We start from the raw sequence: 24,931 nt of genomic DNA, 5'->3' as shown, positions 1-24,931 counted from the left end.
TTCCACCAAACACACCCCTCCATTGTTTAGGCATGGGCAGAGAGATGGGCATGCATTCATAAGGGCAAAACGCCGGAGATTCTCAAAGTTGTGATTCTTGGAAGGTCAGGAAGCTACAGTGTGGGAAGGGGACAGCGTGTCAGCTGGGCCCAGGTTGGCTGTCCCCTCCACTATTTCCAGGCTGGCCACAGAGTTGCAGGTATCTCTGGTCCCAGCCCAGACAACACCTGATTTGGCCAAACACCAAAGCCCTCACCTTCTAGATCTCTGAGTTTCCCCAAGAAACCTGAGATGAGGCTTCTTCTTGGTCTAGGCATGTCCCCTTTACTATGTCCTGAGCTTTGTGTTGTACATTCAGTCTCCGAGAATCACTGCCATGGGTAGGGTCTGGAGGGAAGCCTCGCCCCAGCTAGGATGGGAGAGCCCCAGGGACTAGGCTCAGCTCACCAAAACACTTGCTCTGGTTGGTGGCGCGATCCACAAAGACTTTGGCAGAGACGACAGCTCCAAAGGGCAGGAAGGTCTGTATGAGTTCTGCATCCCCAAACTCCTGAGGCAGGTGATAGATGAAGAGGTTACAGCCTTCGGGGCCTGCAGGGACACGAGCAGAATGGTTCAGGAGAGGGCCCTGGCTCAGCCCCACCAGGCCCTGACTCCCCACCCCCACATTCCTCACCTTCTCTTTGCTGCTGGGGCAGGGTTGAAGATTGTTGGGGAAAAGTTGTGCTCACTGGGGCATAGGCCGATGGATAGGCTGCTGGAGACAGAGTCAGGAGTAGGCACTGACCTCACAGTCAACCCCAAGCTGGGCCCCATCTCTCCGGTCACCAGTTCAAGCCAGTCCACCCTAACCCTTGCCACAAGAGAGGTTGTTGGGGTGCTAGTTGTGAGCAGGATGGGAAGATTGAGTCCTAGGAAGAGAACCTGAGCCCCCCAGGATCTCCTTGCTCCTTTCTGGGGCCCTTCACCTCCCCCCAGGCCCGCGCAGTGCCCAGTGAAACCTGCATAGTGGTGCATCCCAGCGTAGGCCTGCTGCAGAGGGTCAGCCACGCCGGGGCTCTGGGCTGGGGAGAGAGGGGCCAGGCCCATGGTGAAGGCAGGTGGCCGGGGCCCAGTGAGAGCCTTAGGGGAGTGGAGAGTGGAGGAAGAGCAGAGGAATCCTTTCCCCAGAAGCAGGGCCCTTCGGCTCCTAGTCCCCTGCTCCCCACTCCATTTCGGTGGCCTACCTGGATAGGGAGAGAGCCCGTTATTGTACAGTGTGTCGGAGCCCAGCTGCCCGTTGGTCTGGGTGGTCAAGGGGCTGAATCCATTGACTCCGATGGGTGCAGGGAGACTGGAGAGGGCACCTGGGCCACCTCCAGGTGGAGAGTTGGCTGTTGATAATGGAAGAGAAGGCTGAGTCAGGTTGTAAAACACTGGGTCCTCCCAGTTACAGCCCAATCCTAGGGTCCCTACCTGCTGCAGGCAATAGAGGTGCAGCCACCAGGCTGAAGGCTGCAACATGCTGCATCTGGGCTGCCACAGCTGCCACCGGGCCAAGGCCAGGACCTTGGGCCGCTGCCAGCAGAGCTGCCTGGTGCTGGAGGATCTTGGGAGAAAAAGAGGGGTGTTCATGGGAGTCTCTGTAGGTACCCCCCCCAGCCTGGATGCCCAGTCTGGCCAGCTGTCCCCAGGGCCAGTCACCTACCGCAGTGGTGTAGGCTCCGCAGGCCCCAAGGGGCAGTGGTGCGGGGTGCAGGGCCCCCAGCTGGCCAGCCATCTGCTGCATGCGCCGCAGAGCACGCTCACGGTCAGTGTCTGCTAGCTTCACCACCAGGCTGGACGAGGCACCCTGATAGGTAGAGCAGGAAAGCCACAGTCCCGACCCATCCAGCTGTGACCCAGGTCCCTGCCAATGTACATGGTGAGAGGAACCTGTCCTACCCCCTGGCCTCACCCAGCCTGTGCCTCACCGCCATTGTCCGGCTCCCATGCAGACCCTGGATGGCCGCCTGGGCTTCTCCTTGGCTCCCAAACTTCACAAAGGCACAGCCTGGGCAGGAGAGAGGGATCAGGTGGCTCAGGTCATAGAGTCCAAAAAGACTCAGTAAGAAAGTCACCAAGAAACCCCAGGGGCTGGCTCAGGTCACCTTTACTGGTACCATCTGGGCTCCGCAGGACAGTGCACTCCTCGATGTGGCCGAAGGGCTGGAACAAGCGTCTGACATCCTCCTCACCCTGCTGCTTGCCCAGCATCCCCACAAACAGCTTCCGGTCCTCTGGGGACAAAGTCAGGGATAATGTCCTGAGGCCCGCCACGCCTCCTAGACTCCTAAGAGTAGCCAGGGGAATTTGGAAGGTAGCTGGCCACTCTAGCACTGGAAAGAGGTGCAGGGAGAAAGAAGTGAGAAGGCCCTGGGCCACTAAGGTTGGGAACTTTAGGAAGGGGAAGGGAACACCTCAGATTCCCAAGAGGAAACCCTTGGCCTGGAGAAACCCTCCCTGCCACTCCTGTGGGGGGTAGGAGGACAATTGTGATATTTTGGAGTGAGTGGGGCCCCTATGTGCATTATTTTTTTTTCTTTCCTTTTTTCTTTTTCTGTTCTAAGAATGGAACCCAGGTCCTCATGCTTGTAGGCAGGCACTCTACCACTGAACTATTTCCTCAACTCTATAAGAAGCACTTTATACATTTGACTTTTCTGTTGTTAAGAGTTTGGAAAACGTCAAGTCCCAAAAGACCATTTCAGTGGTACTGAAGGAGAGGTTCCACAGAGGCCTTTGCACTCAAACTGCATCAGAGACAGAGAAGAGAACTTCTGTCAGTTCCCCTGCTTAGTATGTCAGTTCTGCTAGTTTGCCTAGTGTTGATGGCTAGAGCCAAGCTCAAATCAAGGAGGGTTCTGGGTAAAACACAGTGCAGAAAACAATTGTCTTCTCTCACTGACTCATCCTAGACACTAAGCCCTAGAACAATGAGTCTAAACCCAAACCAGTACCTTCCCGAGGCCTACAGAAGCTTGGGTTTCTGAGTCTCCAACATGAGCATCTTTCGCACACTTGCTGAGCCCCTGACCACTGTACTTACTTCCCCACTGCTACTGTCCCTTTGCCAGCTTCCTCCTCTCTGATTTCTTTGTCCTCCCCTGATTGCTCCCTGAGGATTCTTGGGATGAACAAATTCTGCCCATAGACCTAAATGACCACCCCCAAAAAGTCTGATGCCTCAGTGTGTCCGTACTTCCTAGGGAAGGGGCAGAGAAAACTGGAAGCTAGGACCACGGCCCTTGCCAAAACGCTGGAGGGCTGGGGTCAGACACTGGGGATTAGCTGCATATCTAGCAAATCAGGCCTCTACAGCACTTGCCAGGAACCTGAGAGAAAGCCACCCGGCCTGATGTTAAAGTCTGGCTCCTCTCTGTGCCAAAATAAGCCTGACTTCTGATGGGTCCTGCCATGAATGGAGCAATGTCCATTAGGAGAGATGGGTGCATGGGAATCCGACTTCAGGCTTTACTTTCAAGATCCTAGGGCCCAGGTAAGCCCATCTCAGACTAATTTACTCCTTTACTCCAGAGTGTCCATCCCAGACTGCTTTACTTTTAGACAGAGAAGGGTCCTTGGATCCCATGTGCTAGAAAGACAAGGCTGATGGGAGAGGGGTTCATAGGCTGAAGCTTGGTTGACAGTGAAGCAGAAGAATGGGCCAAATGAAGTTAACAATTTCCTTTAGATCAAATTCTACTGGTTTGGTAAAGAACCAGATGCTATAAGAGACAGGCAAGAAATGTCTGAATAGGAGCATCTCATGGTGGCGGCAGTAGTAGGGTGCATGGTCCCCTAGACAGACGATGAGTCCAGATCCAAACCAGTACCTCTCACATCACAATGGAAACTCAGTGGAAGGAGCTAAAAGGCAGCACCAGTTAGAGACATAGCTGGAAAGCTACACGGTGGAATGGAAGACGTGTGCTCTTCTGTTGGTGACTGAGGTGCACCCCAGTTCTCTTACCGAGTATTTTTGAACCCAAAACAAGTGGCTTAGGCTTCCAGAAGACCTCTCTCCACGGAGCCCCCTTGCACAGCTTCCCACAAACATTAGGATTTCCAGTGCAGTAAGTGATAGGATTGAAAGCCCAGAAATGGTCACGTTTATCTCATCCCAAAAGGACATCAAGGATGCTATTTGAGAAAGAAATCTCTGCCTGAGGTGCCCAAGCATACTCATCTAAGCCCTGCACACTCATCTTCATGTTGCTGGGATACTGAGATTGTGGGGACAGAAGAAGACAAAATCTCAGCCTGAAAAGGTCGCTTCACTGAGGGGTGGAGATTTAGCTTAGCAGACACAAGTGCCTGCCTGGCAAGCATGAGGTCATGAGTTTGATCCCCGGTACCAAATTAAAAAAAAAAAGACTGCTGCACATTTCAGGCCAGTGTTACCCTAGAAAGCTCTACTGGTGGCAAAGCCTCTCCCACCTGGGATTATCACTGAGGACTGCCACTTAAGAAGCCAGGGAAGACAGAGAGACAGAGAGAAGGAGAGACAGAGGAGATACAGAGACAGATAGAGAGATGCAGAGAGAGACAGAGAGAAGAAGCCAATATCCAGGACTAGCCATATATGGTAAGCTTCAAGGACTTTTAACTTCTTTTTTGTACTAGGAATTGAATCAGGACTTCGATTTTGCTGGCACTCAGGTGCTGTGCCACTGAGCTATATCCCTGGCCCAAGGACTTTATACAAAGACCTGACAGAATTAATGCATGAATTCAGGAGAGTTGGGAGATACAAAATCAACACTCAGAAATCAGTTGCATTTGTATACATTAATGATAAACATCTGAAATGGAAATTAAGTAGACAATTCCATTTACGATAGCATCAAGAAGAGAAGTGAAAACCCTATACACTGAAAACTACAAAGTGGTACTGATAGAAATTAAACAAGAAGAAATTAAAGACATAAACAAATGGAAAGACATCCTATGCTCATGGAAGACAATATCATTAATGTGTCAATGCTACCCCCAAAGGAATGCACAGATTTAATATAATTCTTATCAAAATTTTGACAGCACATTTTTGCAGAAATAAAATAATCCATCCTAAAATTTCTGTGGAAGCCAGGCATGGTAGGACACATCTGTAATCCCAGCACATGACAGGCTGAGGCAGGAGGAATGCCATGAGTTTGAGGCCAGCCTGCACTACATAGTGAGTTAGTTCAAGGCCAGCTTAGAATATACAGTGAGGCACTGTCTCAAAAAGCCAATCCCCTGCCACAATTTCTAAGGAATTCCAAAGAGCCGCAAAAAACCCAGCAAATATTGAAGAAGAACAATTTCCTGTGTCAAAACTACAAAGCTATGGTAATCAAAGCTATGGTCCTAGCATGAAGACAGATACACAGACCAAGGGAACATGAGAGCCTAGCAATTTACAATATGCCAAGGGACTTTCAGCAAGAGATCTGAGACCAGCCAATGGGGGAGGGATCATCTTTTCAACAGACAGGGTAAGAAAAGTGGATATCCATGTGCAGAAGAATGAAGTTAGAGCTTTATTTTACACCAAACACAAAATAAGTCACTTGAAAATGGATCAGCGCCCTAAATGTAAGAGTGAAAATTATAGAACTCCTAAAATAAAAAGTAGAAGGGAAAACCACATGACAATGGATTTGCCACAGACTCCAGGCCCAAAAACACAGGTGGCAAAAGTAAAAACAGATAAATTAAGACTACATCAATACAAATACTTCCTGTGGATAAAATAATGAGACCTGCAGGGCTGGGGAAGATAGCTCAATGTTACAGCGGCTGTGTGGCAAGTGTGAGGTCCTGAGTTCAATTACTGGTACCAAAAGAAAAAAAAAAAGACATTGTCAGCAGGGCACAAAGTCAATCTATGAAAATCGAGGCAATATTTTCAAATAATATATCTCAAAGTGTTACTATCTAAAATATACAAAGAAGTCCTACAACCAATGATAACAATAACAAAATGCAACTTTATTTTATTTGTCTTTTTGAGACAGCATCTCATTATGCAGTTCAGGCTGGCCTTGAGCTCACTTTGTAACCCAGGCTGCTCTTGAACTCACAACAATCTTTCTGCCTCAGCCTCCCGGGTGCTGGGATTATCAGTGTGTGCCATTATGGCCAGCTCAAAGTGCAATTTTAAAATAAGCAAAGGACTTGAATTTACAGACACATCTATGAAGAAAATATGTAAATGAACAAGAAGCACATGAAATACTGTCAAACATCAATCACTAGGGAAATGCACACCATACTATAATAAGAAATCACAGGTTGGGGATATAGCTCAATAGCACAGCAACTGCCTGGCAAATGCCAGTTTATGAATTTGATTCCTGGTACAAAAAAAAATCAAAAGAAATCACCTATTAGAATAACTACATTCTTTTTTTTAATAGTGGGGATTAAACTCATGACCTTGCAGTTGCCAGGCAAGTGCTAATACCACTGAGCTAAATCCCTGACCCTAGGATGATCACATTCTTAGGAACACAGAAAAAAAAAAAAACAGCAAATGCTAGTGGGAACGCAGAGAAATTGAATTGTATGGTACTTGTGGGACTGTAGAATAGCACAATCTCTCTGGAAAAGTTTGGTGGTCCTAAAAAATAAAAGTTGAATCTTATGTGATCCAGTAGTACCTTGGCAAGATATGTACCCAAAGCACTGGAAGAAAAGTGGAGGGTTTTTTTTTTTTTGCATTTCCTTAAAAAATCAATTTTAGCCAAGTGTGGTGGTTCACGCCTGTAATCCCTGCACTCTGGAGGCGGAGGCACAAGGATCACTGAGAGTTCAAAACCCAGCCTGGGCTACATCGTGAGCTCAAAGCCAGCCTGAACTGCACAGTGAGATACTATCTCAAAAAAATCCATTCTAATAGACAAATAATTTTATATATTATGAGCTACAATGTGATGTTAAGTACATTGTGGAATGATTGTCTCAAGCTAATTAGCACAACCATCACCTCAACTACTCAACTTTATATTTATCTTTTGCAGTCCTGGGTATTGGATCAAGGGCCTTTGCCCTGAGATGTATCTTGAGCCCTCTTTTTATTTTGGGACAAGATCTCACTAAGTTGTACAGGCTGTGTCTGAACTTATGACCTTCCTGCCTCAGCCTTCCAGAGTGCTGGTGGTACAGGCATGTACCACCACGCCAGGCTCTAACTTTTAATTTCAAATATACAATATCATTGTTAACTATCGTGATCATGCTACGTGACAGAACACTATCTATTCTATCTATTAAACTGATTTTTAACAGAAACTTTGCACTCTTTGATCAATGTCTCCCCATGTACATTTTGCCCTCTTGTCATTCTCTTTTTTTTTGGAGCAGGGGGGTACTGGGAATCAAGCTCAAAACTTTGCACTTACCAGGCAGGTACTGTGCAACTGAGCTATATCCTCAGCCTCTCAGTCTCTGTTTTGTTGTTGTTGTTTTATTTTTTGAGACAGGACCTGTATACTTCAATCTGGACTTGAACTATGTATCCCAGGCTGACTTCCAACTGGCAATCCTCCTGCCTCACCATCCCAGAGTATTGGGATTACAGGCTGGTGCCATAATTCCTGGATGATGTTGTCTTTGAGACAGGCTATGTAGTTTAGGCTGACCTTGAACTCATAGTGTAGCTCAGGCTGGCCTCTAACTCATGGTGATCTTTCTGCCTCAGCCTCCTCAGTGCTAGGAAATCAACCATAGTAGCATTGTTCCTAATTAGTAAGAGGTGGAAGCAATCCACCCACAGAAGACAGCATAACCAAATGTAGCATGTACATTCAGAGGACTATTACTCAGCCTTGAAAAATGAAGTTTAAACACGTTATTCAAAGTGAAATAAGATAGTCACAAAAAGACAAATACTACACAATTTCATGTGTCTAAGATATCTAGAAACATAAAACTCATACTGTAGAAACAAGCTGGGCATGCCAGCATATACCTGTAAACTCAGCACTTGGAGGCTAGGCAAGAGGGTTGCAAATTTCAGTCCCAACTGCGCAATTTAGTGAGACCCCGTCTCAAAAGAAAAAAAGAAAAAAAATCAAAAGGACTGGGGAAGACCTGGATTCAATTCCCACTCCTGCAAAGCAAAACAAAATAAAATTCATAGAAACACAAAGTAGATTGTGATTGCCAGAGGCTGGAAGAAAAGGCAAATGGGAGCTATTTAATGGGTATAAGATTTCAGTTCTGCAGATAAAGAGCTCAGAAGGCTGAATGTATAACAATATGGATACACTTACTAATGAATTTACTCACATAACTTAAAAACAGTTAAAAGCAATGACTAAGAAAAGATGGCGGATAGATAACAGCAGCTACAGAGGCTCTCTGAGATTGCCAGCTTAGATTCCAGGAATGGTGCAGTGTGGGGAGTCCTAAGCAGAGGGAGATATACCCTGCCGACCCAGGAACGAACTAAGCTGAGAGAAACAAATTGGAAATGCACTTCAGGTGCTACAATTGGAACAGCTAAAGTCTTGGTGCCACTGCTTGAACTCACAGATGAACTCGCTGCTGCTGCCATGCGTGAATCGGTGCAGCCAGGATAGCCCACTAGTTTCAACTCACTGAAAATACGAATGCTCTGAGAGCAGAAATCCATGAACCGAATTGAGAGCAGAGCTGGTGGTGAACCCTAAATCAACCTGTGGTGAGTGAGAGGAATAAAGACCCATAGATAAAGAGGCTCCAACAGAGGACATTCTGGGGCTGGGCAACTGGCCAGAACAAGGTGCTGCAGTAACTTCAGTCATATATTCCCTTCTCAAGGAGGATTGGTGGGCAGCACTTGACCTGGGTGACGCCACGGACTGAGGCCCAATAGGCTGGCTCAAACCAGGTCCCTGCGCCTGGCAGTATATCCTAACGCAGTGAAGACTTCAGTAGGTTGACCTGGAGGGGTGGGTCCAACACAGGCTGCCAGGGTCTGTACCTCCTAGTACACTACAGTGGGCAGAACCACCTAGACAGCACGCTTTAGACAAACTGAAACCAACAAAGAAAGAAACTGGGCCTCCTATATATGCTGGAAGGAACAAAAAATATGAGAAGAGGGAGCAACAAGAAAGGGTCCTCAGTCCCCAATCCTGAGAACACTGATCCAGGAAAGGTTAATGCAAAGGAGAATGAGGACAGAAAACATGCAATATCAGGCATGGCACCAATACACATAAAGTGGTATCTTCGGGACCTCATAGACGAGTTCAAAAGTAAAGTATTTAACCAAATAAAGCAAGATATAAATAGAATAATTAAAGAAATGCTAAACATCTCCCAAGAAAAAACAGATGGTAGAATGGAAGAACAAAAAAAGGGGAGAATTGTTTGATAGAGAAAATAGAGAAAGAGATTACCAGGAAACTAAAAACTCTATTGAAAGCTGACATAACAGCTTGAAAGAAACTAAGGATAGATTATCTGAACTGGAAGACGGGTTTGTAATGTGGGAACATGAAAGGAAAAAACTTCTTAAAAATAACAAGGAAACAAGCACTAACAATACAAAGGCTAAAAGATGACAAGAGGATCTATAACTTAAGAATAAAGAATGTGAATGAAGAAGCAGGGGTACAAACAAAGGAACTGCAAAGACTATTCACAGAAATAATTAAGGAAAACTTCCCAAACATAGGAAATTAAAAGATGTTCAGATGTATGAGGCATACAGAACTCCAGCCACCTACAATCAAAACAGAACTACACCCATACAATAATCAAGATTCCCGAAATCCAATATAAGAACAGAATATTAAAAGCTGCCAGAGACAAGAAACAGATCACTTGAAAGGGAACACCCATCAGAATTACAGCAGACTTCTTGGCACAAACCATCAAATCTTGAAGAGCATGGGATGAAATAATCCAAGCCTTGAAAGATAATAAAACCGCCAGCCAAGATTGATATATCCTGCACAACTGTCCCTAGAAATTAATGGAGAAACAAAGTGCTTCCAAGATAAAGAGGAACTGGGGGAATTCACAACGACCAATCCAACTCTACAGAGAATACTGCAGGACATTCTAAAGAGAGAGAAAAGTACCAGGATTCCAGAAACAGTTGCAGAGAGGCCACAATGAATGGAGCAGAAAGAGAAATGAAGAAGACAGACAACTAATGACAGACAAAGAGCACAACAAAAATGAGGCAAAGAAGGTTGGATATAATTTCTAATATAGATGGCCTAGATACACTAACTTAAGGGAAAAAAGAGAGAATCGCAGGCAGAGTGGATCAAGAGGTAAGGTCCACCAAGAGGCTCTTTATAGGAAATATAATTAGCCTGAAGAAGGTTACATGGACCAAAATATGAGAAAGTGGAACTGGATGTGATAGGGAACCAGAGAGTAATAGGGGTAACTAGACCAGTATTTATGGATAGGTTGAACAGACAGGCTTTAATAAATGAAAATATAACTAGAAATCCAGCCCAGGAGTGAGAAAGTTTGGAAACACTTAGGTAAATAGCAGGTTGCCCCACCCCCCCAATACAAAACCATGAGTGTTGGGAAGACCCAAAAATACACAGTTCATTCTGGGGGAGTAAAGGGGGAGGAATAGTCTTCAAAAAAAGAACAGCAGAAGATATAGCTAATAGTGTATCAGAAATTAAAGCCCCTATTACTCGCATCACTCTGCTTGGTTGGAACTTGTTCCGTCCTAGTTTGTATACAAGCACTGGATCTGAGGGCACAGAAGCTGTCCCAAAGATATCAGGACAAAGCACAGTGGTCATCTTTAATTTCCTGTTAACTCAATCAGGATCCCTGTATGACTTCTACTGTTGTATCATGACTGATCTTAGTTAAATCTGACTTATTTGATTGCTGCTTATTATTGACAGATTTTAAACTGTTAGGTTGCTGGTATCAAGTTGAGGATTATAGACAACTATACTGAACATGACAATGATTCACTCTGATACCCATTCTGATTTGATTACTGTTTTTGTAGCTCTACACTATCTACAAAGTTGTATTTCTGTTAATTCTGTTACATACTGATATACTCAATTATACTTTATCGGATGATATAGCCAATTCTGTTGATGATAACAAGAAACACCAGAGTGACCATGGTAGAACTCCTTATACAGCAGTTTTATACGTCTTTTTAGTTTTATGTGTCTATAGGAAAATGTTTAGTTCTGTCCTGCTTTGTTCTGTTTCTCCCTCTAACATAGAAAGGATAGAAATACATATTAAGACTCATGCTTGCTTAAAACCTATAAACAGTTTATAAGAACTGATCTATGACACAAGATGAAATGAACAAATACCTTGAAGGAAAGAAAGAGGTACTGCAGTACCCAGTGCTGATTCCAGAGTGTTATGATGTGAAATCCAGCAATATTATTAATCTTTGTTCAGAAGGATTTTAATCTAATAAGTTTTATTAGGTCTCAACATAAATGAAGATATGGATAAATGCGTACATATCTAAGTGTATACGATTGATAGCCATGTTACTTAGTTTTTGTTGGATAGTTGAACAGAACTGTTTGCAGTCTCCCCAGTTGAATTCCCCCCTTGTTCCACTTTTGTATCTTGAATAACTATTTGTGGGGGGACAATATGTATACATCAATAGTGATTTGTTACTGTTTATTTCTTTTCTTTGAAAGTATGTACTATTTCTGCCCATTTTCTATTTTGTTTTGTCTCTTTTTTTTTTTTTTTTTTTTTTTTTTTGTCTTTTTCCTTTTTATCGGTACCAGGGATCGAACTCACGATTGCCTGCTTGCAAGGCAGGTGCTTATGCCGCTGAGCTAAACCCCCAGTCCCTGTTTTGTCTTTCTTTAAATAAATAAAAAAAAAAAACAGTTAAAGCAGTATGCTTTATTTTATGTGTATGTTACCTCTTAAAATTAAAATCAATCCGGAGATAGCGGCATAGGCCTGTAATGGAAACACTTGGGAAACTGAGGCAGAAGACTCACTGTGAGTTCAAGGACAACCTAGGCTACTTAGTGAGTTTAAGGCCAGTAGTAAGAACCTATTTTAAAACAACAACAACAAAAAGAAGGAGAAGGAGGAGGAGAAAAGAAAGAATAATATTAGCTTCTGGAGGTGTATTTCCTTTCATAGGTGTCACACTGTGCCTGAAAGGAAGTGTGGCCTGAAGTGGGCTTGTCAGTCCTGCCACCATGGCCTGATGTGGTTGTGACAGTCACTGTGGGGTGATCTCCCCACACCAAACTGCACAGAGCACTTCTTCCCATATTTCAGGAGGTAAAGGGTGAATTCGAGGACAAGCTCAAGCCCTGCTGTGAAACTTATCTGGTCTTTGTAGGAAAAATACTTTACAGAATTAAGTAAGTCCAAGGACTGAAGACAAATACGACTTTCAAGTAATGTGACAGTTGTTGTTTAGGTCTGTATCTGATTCAGCTCAAATAAGCCATGCTAAACTCTGAAAATTTGACTGTGATGGTAGTGGACTAGCCACGCACAAAGCCCTGGCTTCCATATCCAGTACTGAAAAAACAAAGATTCATCTTTGCCAGGTGAACTTCTGTGAGTTCGAGGCCAGCCTGGGCTTCATGGTCAGTTCAATACCAGCCTGACCTAATAATGAGACCTGTCTCAAAAAACCCAAACCAAACCAAACAAACAAAAAACTAAGCCAGGCATGGTGGCCAGGCCTATAATCCTAGACATAGGAGGCTGAAGCAGGAGGATAGCTGCAAGTTCAAGGCCAGCCTGGGTAATCTAATGAGCTCAAGCCCCATCTAAACTACATAGTAAGACCTATCTCAAAAAACAAAGCAAAAAAGAGACCAAGATGTTGGAGCAGTAAGTAGCAGAGAAAACAGCCTCTCTGAGAGTCACCATCTAGACACTGGAATATAGAATTGTGAGAATGCAAGAAGAAGAGAAGTGGGCTCATTGGACACAGGAAGAATCTGAAGCATGCACTGAAGCCCACAGAGACAGTGAAGAGAGAAACTTCAAGAAGGAGGCAGCTGCGGCGCCTCCTCTCCGTGATGCTGACTGCTGGTGACCCTGGAGGCCTCTGCAGAGAGACGTGGTGGTAGTGGGGAGCAGTGAGTGTGAAGGACTGGACTGGCTGGTGCTGCTGCTCCTGGTATCCCATGACTGAGACTGATTAAGGGTCACAGAAAATATTGTGGCACAGTGCCAAAGACTGGGCCAACTGAGCAGCAGCTTCTCATCTCCAACAAACTGAAGGGGTCAGATCTTCCAACAGACTCAAAACCCAAAACCCAGCTGCACTTGGAAGACATCTCAGAGAAGTAGTCATCACCTATTAAATACTACCTATAAAGCAACCCACCAATTTACAAGCATCACCCCAGGAATTAAACTGAAAAAAAAAAAAGAAAAGAAAATGAGAAGATACTTAAACGAAATGCAACCCCAGACCTCCAGTTGACCAAAGGCAAATCCAGGGGGCAATGAGGTGGGACAATCCAAAAGCCTCCCACCAGGTCTCTCTGAAATGACAACAAAGCAACTGAATGAGGCTCTGGAAAAAATGAAATCAGAGATAATCTCTCAGATAACTACAGAGATTACCAAAATGCACACCATGCTTAGCAACATTAGAATAGACATAGACAGCTTAAGATGAGCTTAAGAAAATTATCGGTTTGACATAGGAAAGAAATGGATTCAATAAAGCAGATTCAAGCAGATATCCAGAAGAATAAAAACTCCACTGATAGTATTTGAAGTAGAGTAGGCCAAAGTGAAGATAGGGTCTCAGATACTGAAGACAGGCTTTCAGTTAACGATCAGGAAAAGAAAGATTTCTCAAAAATAGCAAGGAATCATGAGAAATCAATCCAGCTTCTGTTGGATGAGACAAAGACAAATAACTTAAGACTTTTTGGAGTCAATGAAAAAGCAGGAGATATCACAAATGATATTAAAAAATGTTCACAGAAATCATGGCAGAAAATTTCCCTGCTAGAGGGAAGAATTTGACATACAGATAAGCAAGGAATATAAGACTCCATTAGAAATGATCAAAAAAATCTACAGCCAGGCATATCATAGTCAAAATTCCAGAAATTTGATTACGATCTGGAGGGCGAGTCAGCTGGAGGAGAGTGAGTCCACACTCTGTGCCCCTCCATTACACCTGAAGGGTGGCCCAGCTGGAAGACTGTTGGTCTGCACTCCGCACCCCTCCAGAGGGCTGGCTGGCTGAAAGAGTGTAAGACTGACGGGAACCCCAAGACCCAGGACAATAGCCAGGCACACCGGTGCACACACAACTCAGGAGGCCAAAGTAATTGGTGAGGCCAATAACGTGGAAGCATCTGAAGCAGTACTGAGGGGATAGCAGTTGCACCCTGAAGAATTCCACTGACAGAAGCCCAGTCTCAACCCCCACATCCAGAGGCCAAGATCAGCTTCACACCCAGCACATCTCTGGGACACAGCATGGACATTATCACAGAACTGTAAGTACCAGAAGGAGGTAGGTTCTTGGGATAGCTATACAGAACCAACTACAGCTGGAGGACATCCCTGAGAAAAGACCATCTCTTTTTCTACTTGAGAGAGGCCTCAATACTAGTGGTAGAGCTATGTATCATGGGAAATTGGTCATAGTTTTGGAAGTTGGAAGTTTTGTCATAGAAGACAAAATTTTTAAAAAAGACAAGGTAGAGAATAGAAAGCTGCAGAGGTAGGGTGCAGCCCCAGACTTTCAGCCCACCCAGAATAGGACTGGAACTCAATTGAATGGATAAAATTAGAAGTCAAATACTGGAACTCTTTGAAATGACAACAGAAATGAAAAAACAAGTGGAAAAGGTTATAGAAGGAAAATGATCCTTAGGGTACAAAAAGAAATGATGCTTAAAGTGAAAGATATTATAGAAGACACAAATAAAAGAATAAATGAACTTAGAAAAAGATAGAGACAAAAAATGGCCAACACAGGAGAGAAATAAATAGAAACCATGAAATATATACAAAAAGAAATCCAGGAGAGTAAAGCCTCCAATGAAACTATATGCAACAGATTAAACAAGGGAAAGGATTAGATCTTGAAGACGAAATTGCAGCTAGTGATCATGAAAAGAAAGATATCTTAAAAATAGCAAGAGAGCATGAGAAAACAATCCAATAGCTACAAAACGAAGCAATGAAAAACATAAGACCGATTGGGGTCAATGAGAAGCTGAAGATAGCATAAATGCCTTAACAATCATAAATGTACATTCACCTAATATGGGAGCACCCACATATATAAGACAGTTATTGGTAGACATGAAAAATCAGCAAAGAAATATCAGAGCCAAACCAAACTGGTGAACAAGTGGGCTTAATAGGAAAAAGCCAACTCCCAAGACTCTGCACCGGCAGTGAGAAAAGATGTGGTGAGCCCAATGTAGGTCTGGAGAAAAAGCCGCACCCTGAGGCCAAGTGCCAGCAGCCCAGAGAGATCTGGCTAACCCAGCCAGTGCTGGCTTATAGAAGCCGCACTCTGAGGCCCCACCCCCACTGGGGAAGCACTGGTGAACCACAGCTCTCTACCACACTGGGAACCCCAGAACAGAGGAACCCAAGTGCCTAGTCCAATCCCCTGCACCAAGGGAATGGCAGAAAATGCAAGAAGCACCTAGGATGCAGTAATGCGCTGATTTGGAGAAACACAGGAAAACATCAAGATGAAGGATCAAAACACAATTTTAGACCTCTAGTTCAGAACAAGTTCAGAGACATAGATGTAGTAGACATTAGTGACCACACACCTGAAATTTTTGAAAAGACAACTACTGAAGGAAAGAAGCAACTTAGTTCTTGTATTGATTGGTTTTCGGTTTTTTTTTTTTTTTTTTTTTTTTTTTTTTTTTTTTTTTGGTCTTTTTTGAGGCAGGGTCTCTCTATGCAGTTCAAGTTGGTCTTGAGCTCACTTTGTAGCCCAGGCTGGTTTCAAACTCGCAATGATCCTCCTGCCTCAGCTTCCCAAGTACTAGGATTACAGGTGTGAGCCACCATGCCCGGCTTGATTGATTAATTTTATAGGCCTATATTTGGTGAGCTGGACAGCTATTGTGAAGATAACAAGAGACATTATGGTAGCCTTTGTTAATTTCTATTATCTTGTTTTGAAGTCCTGTATCATTTTCACTGTTTGGTTTAGTTTTATTCTGTTTTGCTTTAGTTGATTTTATTACGTCTGCTAGTATGGGCAGCTATTTTGAAGATAACAGGAAGCATTATGGTAGCCATTGTTGATTTCCTATTATTTTGTTTTGAAGTCCTGTATCACTTTCATTGTTTTGTTTTGACTGGATTTATTCTGTTTTATTTTTCTTGATTTTTTTCTCTTTTAAAACAAAATTTTTTAAAAATTCCAGAAATGCTGGGGATTTAGCCCAGTGGCATAAATGCCTGCCTGACAAGTGCAAGGTCATGAATTTGATACTCGATACCACCACCACCAAAAAAAAAAAAAAAAAAAAAAGAATTCAGAAATTCAACACAAGAATAGAATCTCAAAATCTGTTAGGGAAAAGAAACAACTTACCTACAAAGGAAAGTCTATCAAAATCACAGCTGACTTTTCAGCACAAACACTCAAGTCAAGGAGAGCTTGGAAAGAAGTATTCCAAGTTCTAAAAGAAAACAACTTTCAATCCAGAATGATGTACCTGCCAAAACTATCTTTCAAAAATGATGGAGCAATAAGATACTTCCATGACAAAGGACATCTGAGGAAATTTATAACCACCAAACCAGCACTCCAAAATGTTTTAAAGGACATTCTAGAAAGAGATAGTAGCCTGTAATCCCAGCACTTTGGAGGTTGACACAGGTGGATCATTGCAAGTTCCAGACCAGCCTGGGCTACAAAATGAGCAGAAGGCCAGCCTGAACTGCATAGTGAGACCCGTCTCAAAAAGACCAAAAAAAAAAACCATAGAAAGAAATGATAATGACTATACCTCCATGAACCCCGAAAGGAATCCACTAGGAAAGGCAAACAATTGGAGGGGAAAAGGGAGAGCCAACAGCAAGAAAATAACATGACAAAAGGTAAGTTAATACATATCAATTATAGCCATCAATGTTAATGGTCTCAATTCACTAGTAAAAAGACACAGACTGGCAGAATGGATCAAGAAGGAAGATCCAACAATATGTTGCATACAAGAAACACATTTAATTAAAAAAAATTCATAGACTAAAAGTCAAAGGATGGAAATCAATACTCCATGCAATAGGAACCCAGAAAAAATTAGAGGTAGCTATTCTGTTTGCAGACAAAGTGAATTTCAAGCCAAGACTGATTAAGAGAGATAAAAAAATGTCACTACATCCTAGTAAAATGAACAATCCAAGAGGAAGAGATAATGATCATAAATATATATGCAGCAAATGCCAGTGCACCTAGTTATGTAAAACAATTACTAATGGACATGAAAAATCAAATAAACCCTAATACAATTGTATTGGGAGACCCCAATACCCGCTGTCACAAAACGATAGATCAACTAGACAAAAAAAATCAATAATGAAATATTAGAACTGAACCAAATTTTTGAACAAATGGAGTTACTAGATGTCTACAGAGTGTTCTGCCATACAACATCAGAATCACATTCTTCTCAGCTGCACACAGGATGTTTTCCAAAACAGACCATATACTGGCTCATAGAACATGCTTAAGCAAATGTAAAGGAATTGAAATTATCTCATGCATACTATCAGACCACAGTGCAGTGAAATTAGAAATTCATGGCAAAAGAAACCACAAGAACTTCATAAAAACATGGATATTAAATAGCACCTTCTTGAACAACAAATAGGTCACAGATGAAATTAAAGAAAAAATTAGATAGTTTTTACAGTAGAATGATAATGATAGTACAACATACCAGAACTTGTGGGACACAATGAAAGCAGTCTTAAGAAAGAAACTTATAGCAGTAAACACCCATATCAGGAAAACAGAACAAACACATATAAACTACTTAATGGTGAACCTCAAACTTCTAGAAAAAGGAGAGCAGGCTAACTCAAAAGCTCATATGAGAGAGGAAATTATAAAGGTCACAGCAGAAATCAGCTCACTGGAGTCTAAAAAAACAATACAAAGAATGAATGAATCAAAGAGTTGGTTCTTTGAAAGATAAAATTGACAAATGCTAGGCAACTTTATCAAAAAAAGGAAAGAAAAGACTCAAATCCATGTAATTAAATGAAAAGGTGAAATGAAACAGACCCTGCAGAAGTCCAGAAAATCATCTATACCTACTTTGAAAACTTGTAGTCCAACAAGATGGAAAATACAGAAGAAATGGACAGATTCCTAGATACATATGAATTACTAAAACTGAATCAAGAAGATATAAAAATCCTAACTAACCCAATATCAATAAATGAAATCAAAGATGTAATTAAAAACCTAGCAACAAAGAAAATCTCAGGCCCTGATGGATTCACTGCTGAATTCTACAAGAAATGTAGAGAAGACCTAACACCTCTACTTCTCAAACTATTTAATGAAATTGAAAGGGAAGCAAGACTCCCAAGTTCATTCCTGGAAGCAAGCATCATCCTGAAACCAAAACCAGAGAAAGACCCAACTAAGAAAGAGAATTACAGGGCAATTTCCCAAAATGAAACAAAAGCAAAATTCTCAATAACATACTGGCAAACAAAATACAACAAATCATCAAGATTATATACCATGATCATATGGGATTCATGCCAGGGATGTAAGGATGGTTCAGCACACACAAATCCAAGTCCATGTAGTAAACCATATTAATAGAGCCAAAGACAAAAATCATATGGTATCTCAATAAATACAGACAAAGATTTCAACAAAGTCTAAAACCCATTTATGATAAAAAAAAAACTACAGAAAATTGGAATAGATGGTCTTTATCTCAATCTGACAAAAGCCATCTATGACAAAACAACAGCCAACATCATACTAAATGGATAAAAATTGAAAGCTTTTCTCTAAAATCAGGAAAAAGCCAACGATAGCCACTGTCTCCACTCTTATTCAAATAGTCCTGGAAAGTTTAGCTGGAGCAATTAAACAAGAGAAAGAAATAAAAGGAATAAAGATAGAAAAGGAAAAGGTTAAAATATTATTTGCAAATGACATGATAGTCTACACAGAAGATTTCATAAGCAAATTCAGTAGCATAGCTGGATACAAAATCAACACTCAAAAGTCAATAGTATTCATGAACATTAATAATAAACTCACTAAGAGACAAATCCGGGAAACAAATACCTTTCACAATAGTATCCAAAAACATGAAATACCTCCTAATCAATCTAAAGAAGGATATAAAAGACCTTGTTATGGTTGGTACATTGTGTCAACTTGAGAAGTTTAGCAACTTGAGAAGAGATTCAGCAGGGAACCAGGATTCTCACTTAGTACATATCCTCATCCTGTGTAAGAGGAGGGCACAGAGATTTCAGGAGTGCTACAGCCACCCTGGGGGTGGCCTGCATACAATATAAGGGAGGAGAAGAGGCTTGTTTTTCCCCCTTTAGTTCTGGCTGCTTTTGCTGGCTGTGTTGCCCCTGTGCCATGCTACCCTGCCTTGGAGCCAACTAATTATGAACTGAAACCTCCACAGTGAGCTAAATAAACCTTTCCTTCCTTCATTTTACGTGTTGGGTATTTTGTTCCAGCAATGAGAGAAAAGTAACCAAAACAGACCTCTACAGTGAAAAAGGAGATTGAAGAGTATGTTAGAAAATAGAGCGATGTCCCATGCTCTTGGGTAGGAAGAGCCAATATAGTGAAAATGGCCACACTTCCAAAACTGTTACACAGATTCAGTTCAATACCAATCAAAATTCCAACAGCATATCTCACAGTATTAGAGAAAACAATCCTAAAATTCATCTGGAACCAGAAGAGACCTAGAATACCAAAGGCAATCCTGGGCAACAAAGGCATGACAGGGGGCATCACAATCCCTGACTTGAAATTATAATATAAAGGGGCTGGGGATTTAGCTCAGCTGCATAAGCACCTGCCTTGCAAGCAGACGGTCGTGAGTTCGGTCCCCAGTACCGATAAAAATGAAAAAGACAAAAAAAAAAAAAAAAAGAAATTATAATATAAAGCAACTTTGATAAAAACAGCATGGTACTGGCAAAAACAAAAAACAAAAAAACAGACCCAAAGATTAATAGAACAGATTAGAAGATGCAGAAACAACTCCAGATACACTACCTTATTTTTGACAAAGGTGCCAAATACATTCACTGGAAGATAGATAGCCTCTTTAATAAATGGTGCTGGAAAAACTGGCTCTACACATGCCAGATATTAAAACTGGACCCATATCTTTCACCATGTACACTAAACTAAAATCAGAATGGACCAAAGATCTTAATATTAAAACAGAAACATAAAATCTGCTGGAAAATAGAATAAATAAAAGCATTAAAGACATTGGTATAGGCAAAGACTTTATGAACAAAACGCAAATTGCACAAGAACTGTCACAAAGAATCAACAAATGGGATCTCACCCTACTGAAAAGCTTTTTCACAGCAAGAGGAAACAACCAACAGAGTGAAGAGACAGCCCACAATGTGGGAAAAAATGTTTTCCAGCTGTTCCCCAGACAAAGGATTACTATCGAGAACATATAAAGAACTCAAAGAAATCAGTCCTTCCAGATTTAAAGACCCAGTCCAAAAGTGGGCATCTGAGACAAAAACGCACTTCTCAGATGATGAAATATGAGCAACAAATAAATATGTGAAAAAATGGCCAACATCACTGTAATTTGAGAAATGCAATTAAAACAACACTGAGATTCCACCTCACGCCAGAAAGAATGGCTATTATCAAGAAAGCAAGCAATAAACCGGGCATAGTGGCTCACGCCTGTAATCCCAGCACTCAGGAAGCTGAGATAGAAGGACTGTTGCGAGTTCAAAACCAGCCTGGGCTACAAAGTGAACTCAAGGCCAACCTGAATGGCATAGTGAGATCCTGTCTCAAACAGACAAAAAAAAAAGAAGAAGAAGAAGAAGATGAAAGAAAGAAATCAAGCAATAACAAATACTGGGGGAAAAAAAAACAAATGCTGGAGTGCTGTGGGAAAGAAGGAACCCTTCTCCATTGTTGGTAAGAGTGTAGATGTAGACTGGTGCAACCATTGTGGAGGCCCCATTTGACTCAGCTATTCCCCTTCTCGTTATCTTCCCTGAAGAATTAAAAACATCATACCACAGTGATATATGTGCATTCATATTTATAGCAGCACAATTTGTAATAGCCAGATCTTGGAAACAACTTAATGCTCGTTGACTGAGGAATAGATAAAAAAGATGTGGCATTTTTATGCAACAGAGTACTACTCGGCCATGAAAAGGGTAAACTGGAGACTTTCATAGGTAAATGGATGCAACTTGAGAACATACTCATTAGTGAAATAATCAGACCCACATGCATAAACATCAATATTTTCTCACTAGTGTGAGAAACTGAAATAATATATATTTAATTATATATATTGCAATGTATATACCATTGCCACCCTCTAATTATTGTTTTGAAATCTTATTTTTTCTCTTTAAAATAAAATAGATAATCTAAAAAAACAACAAAAATTTCAAGTTTAACTTTAAGGTTAGTTGTTAAACACTAAATGAAGTGGGAACTTTTCAATACATTTTTATTACTCAAAATGCACAGTGCTATCTAACTGAACCCTTAGAAATTCAGGCAGAAATTACACAGTTATAGGCTGGTGATGAGAGAAATGTGGTAGGAGATAATTGGTACTTGATTTAAACCTAATTTCAAGATTTAAAAAAAGGAGAAGCCTCAAAGTGTATTTTAATTTAGTAAACTTTTTTGGCACTGGGAATTGCACTCAGAACCTTGTACTTGTCAGGCAGGTACTGTGCCACTGAGCTATATTCTTGGCCCTCAAAATGTATTTGAAAATACAATAGCCCACACCTATAATCGTGGAACTCTGAAAATCTAAGGTAGGAAGTTTGCAAGTTCAAGCCCAACCTGGGCATCTCTGACTTAGCAAGATCCTGTCTTAAAATAGTCTTTTTGCCAAGCATAACGGTGCACATCTGTAATCCCAGTACTCAAGAGGCTGAGGCAGGAGGACTACTCCAAATTCAAGATCAGCCTGGGGTATGTAGAGAGTTCAAGGCCAGCCTTAACTATATAGTGAGACCCTGTCTCAAAAACAAACATTTTAACAAAGGCTGGGGATGTAGCTCAAGGAAAAGGTTCTGGGATCAATCTCACAGTGACTCTCTCTCTCTCTCTCTCTCTCTCTCTCTCCCCTATAAGAATGTTATCACTAGCTTTTTTTTTTTTTTTTTTTTGTAACAGGGATTGAACTCATGACCTTGCGTTTGCAAGGCTGGTGCTTATGCCACTGAGCTAAATCCCTGGCCCTCTTGTAAGAATGTTTAAATTGGAAAGATAAAGAACAAAACGAAAACCTCAAGTGGAAAGAGTTCATAGATCAATTTCTTAACCTGCTCTGTGTCTCAGGGATCTTGAACACACAAATGTTTTAGTAAAAAATAATTTTAAAAAACTAACAAAATAAAAATTACTGAGCAAACAAATACAGCCAAGCTGGGAAATATAACAAGCAGAGTAATCACCATCGTGATCTGTAGATTTATTGATATGAGATTTTTTGGCTTTTTTAATGGAGGTTAAGAGCAGAATATATTTATTGAGAGAAAGCTTCTGTCTGAGAGAGACAGAAGGTGGGTTGTCCTATGAGATTTTTTTTTAATCTTTTTTTTGTCTTTTTCGTTTTTATCAGTACCAGGGATCAAACTCACAACCGCACACTTGCAAGGAAGGCGCTTATGCCGCTGAGCTAAATCCCCAGCCCCTTGTCCTATGAGATTTAAAAGAGAGAAAAAATACACAAGAGTTCAATGGTTTTTAAGACATTTTTGCCTTGTGACTAAAAAATACTTTTCCTATAGGACTGTACTTATTATTTAACTTTCATTAGTATTTCCAAAATAGAGATAATGTTACTTGAGAAAAATCAACCATAGTCCCTATGCCAAGCAGCAAATAAAATAGTCTTATCCAGTTCACGTTGTATGAGGAATTTGGGTGGCCTCACATTTCATCTCAGTCACCCAAGATTAACATTTTGAAATACGTGAACCTTGGGGTTTTATCCAGTGTCTTTCCCTGCTTCTTTTGTGTGCCAGGACCTAGCACTTGCCAGGCAGGTGCTTATGCCACTGAGCTATATTCCCAGTCCTTTTTTTTAAAAAAAAAATTCTCTTAAATACTTTTTCTTTGATACTGGGAATCAAACTCATGGCCTCACACTTGCCAGGCAGGTGCTGGGCCACTGAGCTATATCCCTGGCTCTCTCTTTTGAAAGGATGTGTTGCTATGTTGCCCAGGCTGGCCTCACATGCCTGGGCTCAAGTGATCCTCCTGCCTCAGCCTCCCAAATACCTGGGGCTATAGGGACACAACACCATCTCCATTTTAGGCAAATACTTAAAGCTCACCTTCCAATGTACCTAAATGCTGAGGGAAAAGTGTTTTGACTTTGTGAATCTTTAAAGTAGAAGTGAATGCCGGTAGTGTTTGAGACTGTGTAACTATCCTAGGCTGCAAAATACAGGCAGATGCTGGGGGTTGTGGTGCTCATCTATAATCCTAGCATTCAGAAGGTTGTGACATGAAGATTGCTGTGAGTTTGAGGCCAACTTGGGCTCACAGTGAGTTCAAGCCCAGCCTGAATTATATAGTGAGATCCTGTCTCAAAAACAAAACAAACAAAAAACAACTAGAAGCCTACACATACTATGGACATTGATTATTTCTACCACAAACCTCCTGCTCGTAGATTAAAATTAAGAATACTACAATTCTTCTGTATTGACACTGAAATTCAAGAGACAGAACATAAACTATTTTTATTAGAAAGCTCACGTGTAAAAGATGGAATACTTCTTTATGGCAGATGGGGAAAAATACATGAACCTTTGTGCCAAAGAAGCAAATTTGCTAAGTTTGGTTAAGTTCTCCCAGTGCTAGTCTTTTAAAAATGTAATCACTTGCCAAGATTTAATGTAATTAAGCTACAATATTTTATAACATCATGATAGTCTCATTTAAGAATAACTACCTAGGTTCTTATAGTATTTGACTTGGTGATCACTGTTTCTTTATTGTTTGGTGTTGTTGTTTTGCTTTGTTTTGTTTGAAACAGGGTCTCACCATGTAGTTCAGACAACCCTTGAGCTCACTATGTAAGCCAAGGTGGCCTCAAATTTGCAGTGATCTTTTTGCCTCAATCCCCTAAGTGCTGGGATCACAAGCAGGCACACCATGCCTGGCTGGTGATCCCTGTTTTACAGGAAGAGAAATCATATAATCATATAATAATCCTCTCCAGAAGTAAATGGTGGAATTTGGCGTGTGTGTGCAAAGGGCGGGGCGGGGGGGGGGGTAACAGATTCTCATAGGGTTTTCCCTCCTTACTTTCTTGAACAGTAGGATTATAGATATGTACCACCATGCTTGGCTCTTCTGTTGCATTTCAAAAGCAAAAATTCAATTACATTTTTAAAAGTTGAGCTTCTCAACCATTAAGTTGTGTTAAAATTCAACATAACTGAGCTCATTTTACAAGAGATATACAATGGCACATGATAGGGTAAAAAACACACTTTGATTAATAACAAGATTATGTGACAGGGCAACTAGTCATAAAATACTTACATGTGATAAAGACTGTGCAACAGGATCTGAGCTATGTGCCCTGCAAGTCCTGAGTAGGAGTGGGGAGGACGTAAGTGACCTGGCCATGCAAGTCTGCAATTGGTGTGCACACTGCTTGAGAGCCATCCTTTGGCAAGAAATAATCTGTGCAACCGCCACTTCTAAAGCTGGGAG

The 24,931-nt window shown here is 41.6% G+C and overlaps 1 protein-coding gene across 12 annotated transcripts in view; it reads right to left on the bottom strand.

The window, feature by feature from the left end:
• The window catches only part of Celf6 (CUGBP Elav-like family member 6), a 42,576-nt gene that overhangs the window by 2,255 nt on the left and 15,390 nt on the right, over nt 1–24,931 (bottom strand). For 4 of the 12 annotated variants that reach the window (XM_063246789.1, XM_063246788.1, XM_063246787.1 and 1 more), the window contains 8 exons: nt 2,130–2,357; nt 1,953–2,032; nt 1,688–1,831; nt 1,456–1,588; nt 1,227–1,373; nt 1,002–1,064; nt 677–757; nt 448–591 (listed from right to left, as the gene is read on the bottom strand). In XM_063246789.1, coding sequence (XP_063102859.1) covers nt 448–591; nt 677–757; nt 1,002–1,064; nt 1,227–1,373; nt 1,456–1,588; nt 1,688–1,831; nt 1,953–2,032; nt 2,130–2,357 — 1,020 coding nt within the window. The remainder of the gene's footprint in view (nt 1–447; nt 592–676; nt 758–1,001; nt 1,065–1,226; nt 1,374–1,455; nt 1,589–1,687; nt 1,832–1,952; nt 2,033–2,129; nt 2,358–24,931) is intronic. The other 8 variants (XM_063246793.1, XM_063246797.1, XM_063246790.1 and 5 more) reach the window with 7 other exon arrangements.

Source organism: Cavia porcellus, unplaced genomic scaffold (assembly GCF_034190915.1).
Source record: "Cavia porcellus strain 051 isolate PalLab524CR breed Dunkin Hartley unplaced genomic scaffold, mCavPor4.1 scaffold_4, whole genome shotgun sequence".
Lineage (NCBI taxonomy): Eukaryota > Metazoa > Chordata > Mammalia > Rodentia > Caviidae > Cavia > Cavia porcellus.
The sequence above is the reverse complement of the archived record's forward strand: the minus strand, read 5'-3'. Positions and strand labels throughout refer to the sequence as shown.